Source organism: Chionomys nivalis, chromosome 12 (assembly GCF_950005125.1).
Source record: "Chionomys nivalis chromosome 12, mChiNiv1.1, whole genome shotgun sequence".
Lineage (NCBI taxonomy): Eukaryota > Metazoa > Chordata > Mammalia > Rodentia > Cricetidae > Chionomys > Chionomys nivalis.
In genome coordinates this window covers 30,798,714-30,804,511 of record NC_080097.1, presented here as the reverse complement: position 1 = coordinate 30,804,511, position 5,798 = coordinate 30,798,714, and the positions used below count along the sequence as shown (strand labels likewise).

At 36.6% G+C, this 5,798-nt stretch overlaps 1 protein-coding gene across 1 annotated transcript; it reads left to right on the top strand.

The window, feature by feature from the left end:
• The first annotated feature begins 3,000 nt into the window (after positions 1-3,000).
• Positions 3,001-4,184, top strand: LOC130885225 (heterogeneous nuclear ribonucleoprotein A3-like). The gene has a single exon (XM_057786665.1). The coding sequence runs from the start codon at positions 3,033-3,035 to the stop codon at positions 4,182-4,184; it is 1,152 nt and encodes a 383-aa protein (XP_057642648.1). The 5' UTR covers positions 3,001-3,032.
• The last annotated feature ends 1,614 nt before the right edge of the window (positions 4,185-5,798 follow it).

Genomic DNA, 5,798 nt, shown 5'->3' with positions numbered 1-5,798 from the left:
TTTTCTTTATTAACCAATGAAATTAACACCTAGAAGGCCCTCCTCCATCACACTGTCATCATGTTATATAACTTTATTGTAACTCTCTCTCTCTCTCTCTCTCTCTCTCTCTCTCGCTCCACATGTGTTTTTTTTTTTTCTCAAGGATTGCTTTTAGCATGTGATTAGGCTCACAAAGATAACATATTTACTTCTTCTTCTGCAGATCATTCCAATAAGCTCATTAGTTCACCAAGACAAATGTTGGTGGCATCCTTATTTTGGTCCATAATCAGTTTGCTATCTGGGAAAACATCTTTCCACATCTATGAAAAAAATGTCAGACAACACTCAACTGGATACTAGTAACAATCAAAACTCTGTCTTCTATCATTTTCAACACTTTTTCTAAGTATAAAAAAATTTTATGAAGGAAAAGTAGTTTCAACCCAGGCTTATTCAGACCCAGACCAGCTGGCCTTGGTGGGCTCACAATAAATCAGTTCCACTGTCATAGTGGGTGGGTGCATCCCTCGTGGTCCTGGTTTCCTTGCTCATGTTCTCCCTCCTTCTGCTCCTCATTTGGACCTTAAGAGCTCAGACCGTTGCTCCAAACTGAGACTCTGTCTCTACCTCGATCCATCGCCCGATGAAGGTTCTAAGGTGATATGCAAGATATTCATCAGTATAGGATAGGGTCATTTCAGGTTCCCTCTCCTTAGTTGCCCAAGGTACCAGCTCTGATCATGGCGGACAATGAAGGCTGATGAGAAGCCAAGGACAATGGCACTAGGTTTCGATCCTAATACATGAACTGGCTTTGTGGGTGCTTAGCCTGTTTAGACACTCACCTTCCTGGACATAGATAGAAGACCTTCGTCTTCCCGCAGGGCAGAGAATTTGGACTGCTCTTCAGTATCGAGAGGGAGGGGGAATGGTGTGGGGGGAGGAGAAGAGGAGTGGGGATGGGGGAGGGGACTGGGGGGAGGGGGCAATATTTGGGAGGAGGGGAGGGAAATGGGAAACGGGGAGAAGGTGGAAATTTTAATTAAAAAAGAATAAAAAATAAAAAAAATTAAAAAAATATGGTATGAAAATAGAACAAAAAAGAAAAGTAGTATAATTCATACAAAATTGCTGGGCATGTAAAAAAGGTTAGATCAACTTTCAACTATTTGTGTATTCATCTTTACATGCTGTCTATTATTTAGCCTAAGTAACTTTATATTTAATTAACAGAGAAGCTGGTAAGCAGAATGATATTTCTCACTTTTTGTAAGAATCATGAAATTATAATAAAACCTCATAAACAAGCACTGCTTCACAGAGGCAACCTCAATGGTGTATTCTCTGTGATCACATAGAATATTATGAGCCTTTAGAAAGGGCTGTGGTGAAAACCTGGTAGCAACCTGCTATTAGCATAATTATTGTACTTATCCTGAAGTTCTTAAGTAGAAGATCGAATAAAGCATATCTGATCGGACATTAACCACTCTAGCAATTTTACCACATATCTGAGGTTTCTTTTGAAATGGCCTTAAAAATGGAACTCATGAAAAGATGAGTTCAAAGAAATGCCATTTGGTGTTCGGGGGGAGAGGGGAAATGCATTTCTACAATTTACCATTTTATAAGAAAATTAGCTTTACTCACTTGCTCTTTCCCCTTTCGTTTTACAGAAGCACTGTAAACCTGTATGCTAATGATCTCCAGTTTTATAAACGATAAAATGAGACCATTTTGTGAGAAACAAATAGCAGTGGAAGTAGTTGATAAATTCTATCACCCATTATACTCTATTTGCTGTTCTGAAAGTATGACCTTCGAAGAAGACATTTAGAAATATGTTATCTTCATGAGCGTAATCACATGCTAAAAGCAATCCTTGAGAGAAAAAAAAATACGATTATAGAACTAAAGCTTTGTTCATTGAAAAAAATCTCAAAGTGTTATGAATTCAGGTTGAAGTAGTACAGAGCAATGAATTATCATTATCCTTTGATCTGCTGAATTCTAAAAGCTGATCCATTTTCAATGTGGCAAGAACAACAGTCCTTGAATTTTCAAGACATTTTCTTGCCTATCGATTTGTCATTAATAGTTAATTCTTAACTGTGTAATTTTCTTCCAAGACAGGTTGCTTCATTTTCCTGGCAGTGCCTTCATGTATTCATGTCTCTATGATGAGCATTCAGTCCCTTTCATCCATCTCAGAGTTACTTCCTTAATTCACAGTTCTGGCACAAAAGTGCCTCATGTTTATTAAATGTCACTAACTTGATAAAAAAATAAATTTGCATCAAGAGACAAAAGGGCTGTTTTGAAGCAGGAAAGTAAAGGTGATCTAAGAAAGCTATTGCTAATAGTTCTCGGGAGGAGTAGAAACCACAGGCTTCAATTTATATCTTACTCTCAAGTCCATATTAGTGCAACTAAATATTCCTATACCTATTTCAATTATTATGTAGTAGCTCAGCTTGTTTTTGGAAATGAATGGTGCTTGAACTAAGACTGATGGATCTACATATATTTTTACTGAAAATAATTTAAATTCCTTTCTTGACTAAACTCAAACATTCACTTAAGTAATATATATAATACAAACAAAATAATAAACATCTAGGTTCAACTATCGGGCATCAACAGGTTTATGCACAAAGAGAATATAAAATTAAAGATGCTAAAATAGTAGTCATTTATTCTCATTTCTTGGAGAAAATATGCTACATTGAAGTTAATGTAGAAATGCAGAATTAAAATTCCAACCTCCCTAAGTTCAAGTACAATATACCTAGCACAGGAAACATAGCATTAGGTCATCATGTCAAGTGTGAATTTACATGGGAGCATGCAACCTAATAAGAGTCAAACGCAGACTCAATCCCTTTGTGGAGCTCTCAAGATAAAGTTTGAACTTAATCATTTTCAATAGGAACACAAATTCAAACCCAGGCATTGAATTCAGTTTTTAATACTGCAAATCTAACTTAAAAGATAATATATTTGGCCTATATTGAACTCGAGTTGGAAGAGGCGAGTCCGGTCTCAAAATGGAGGGCCATGATCCAAAGGAACCAGAACATTTGAGGAAACTGTTTATTGGTGGTCTGAGCTTTGAAACCACAGATGATAGCTTAAGAGAACATTTTGAGAAATGGGGCACACTTACAGACTGTGTGGTAATGAGAGATCCCCAAAGAAAACGTTCCAGGGGCTTTGGTTTTGTGACCTACTCTTGTGTTGAAGAGGTGGATGCTGCAATGTGTGCTCGGCCACACAAAGTTGATGGGCGTGTGGTGGAACCAAAGAGAGCCGTTTCTAGAGAGGATTCTGTAAAGCCTGGTGCCCATTTAACAGTGAAGAAAATCTTTGTTGGTGGTATTAAAGAGGATACAGAAGAGTACAACCTGAGAGACTACTTTGAAAAGTATGGCAAGATTGAAACCATAGAAGTTATGGAAGGCAGGCAGAGTGGGAAAAAGAGAGGATTTGCTTTTGTGACTTTTGATGACCATGACACAGTTGATAAAATTGTTGTTCAGAAATACCACACTATTAATGGGCATAATTGTGAAGTGAAAAAGGCCCTTTCTAAACAAGAGACGCAGTCTGCTGGATCACAGAGAGGCCATGGAGGTGGATCTGGCAATTTTATGGGTCGTGGAGGAAACTTTGGAGGTGGTGGAGATAATTTTGGTCGTGGTGGAAACTTTGGTGGAAGAGGAGGCTATGGTGGTGGAGGTGGTGGCAGCAGAGGTAGTTATGGAGGTGGTGATGGTGGATATAATGGATTTGGAGGTGATGGTGGCAACTATGGTGGTGGTCCTGGTTACAGCAGTAGAGGAGGCTATGGTGGTGGTGGACCAGGCTGTGGAAACCAAGGTGGTGGATATGGTGGTGGTGGAGGAGGAGGATATGACGGTTACAATGAAGGAGGAAATTTTGGTGGAGGTAACTATGGTGGTGGGAACTATAATGACTTTGGAAATTATAGTGGACAACAGCAGTCAAATTATGGACCCATGAAAGGGGGCAGTTTTGGTGGAAGAAGCTCAGGCAGTCCCTATGGTGGTGGCTATGGATCAGCTGGTGGAAGTGGTGGATATGGTAGCAGAAGGTTTTTAAAAAAACAGCAGAAAAGGGCTACAATTCTTAGCAGGAGAGAGAGTGAGGAGTTGTCAGGAAAGCTGCAGGTTACTTGAGATAGTCGTCCTAAATGTATCAGAGGAACTGTAAAAATCTGCCACAGAAGGAGCGATGATCCATAGTCAGAAAAGTTACCGCAGCTTAAACAGGAGGCCCTTCTTGTTCAGGACTGTCAGAGCCACAGTTTGCAAAAAGTGCAGCTATTGATTAATGCAATGTAGTGTCAATTAGATGTACATTCCTGAGGTCTTTTATCTGTTGTAGCTTTGTCTTTCTTTTTCTTTTCATTACATCAGGTATATTGCCCTGTAGATTGTGGTAGTGGTACCAGGAATAAAAAATTAAGGAATTTTTAACTTTTCAAAAAAAAAAAAAAGATAATATATTTACAAGATACATAATGTAGATAATATATTCACAAGAGTTTATAACTCTCATATTTCCAATCCATACTACCTTCTTAGAATACTCAGGTTTCTCAGTAATTACTTTAATAAATACAAGGTCGGGATTGACATAAGATATTGTGAAAATATGTTTATGAGCTGAAACTTTCTGGGTCAATTTAATCTAAGCACTTATATTTTAATTTTTAGGTGTTAGATAATAATGATGGTGATTTTAGGGATTATGTTTAATTATTCTTAGAAAGAAGTTAGTGTATAATGAATTATTAGACATACAAAAATTTATCCATAAGACAAATTCTTTATATGTGAAGGCACAAGTATGTGGGCCAAACTCAAAGGAAAAACAAAGGATTATATATTCCAAGGTTTTTAATTCATTGTATAAAGTCTGCGTATCTTTCTGAATCAGTACAGAACTGCTGATAATATTTAAGATGACAGATATTCTCACTATTTAGAGTGACAGCATTGCAGAATTGTTACAATTAATTATTATGTTACCTCACAATGTTTGTTTTTATGGTGAGAAGAGCTTGCATCCATTTTCAAAAATATAATAGATTGCTAATAATTTTACCTTTGTAAATAGTGAAAAATCTTATTGAGATTTTTATTGATTATTGAAAAATAACCCTTCATCCCATAAAAAGATTAAACTTTGAAAGAGAAATCCAAAGCATGAACATATTTATAATATGAGAAAGTTTAGGATAGATATAAATAATGTTAGCCTGAGAAAAAGGACAATGAATGACAGGAAAATGAGAGAATTTGAATCTTGGTTTGGAGGTAGACCTGGAGGAACATGTAATGGATTGGATGCAAAGTCAAAAAATGACAGAATTAAAGAATGATGTTCAACTTCTGACTTGTGTAGAATTATTAATACAAAATAGCCACAGTGAGTTAGTAATGGCAGCTAAAAACATATTTTAAAGTAGAATAAACCCAGTGAATATTAGAATTCTATATTCAATTATGGAAATAATAGACAGTTTTATTAAACACAATATAAATTTCCTATCACAGACACACATTCACACACACACACCACTGTAGAAATCATCAATACAAATATGAATTTTCAGTAAGACAGTGAAGTGTTGGCTCCTCTGAAGTCTCTACTATGGAAAAGACATTTTCTTTATTCACTATATAAACTTAAATGTGACTATGTCCAGCAGAGATAAAGCTACTGTTACAACATAACCGTACTCATATTCAGACCTTGAATTTACTCTCGCAAATGTGCCTTTTCAA

Bases quoted from the DNA above. Each gene is read 5' to 3' on its own strand.
- LOC130885225 (XM_057786665.1), top strand. From the start codon at position 3,033: ATGGAGGGCCATGATCCAAAGGAACCAGAACATTTGAGGAAACTGTTT.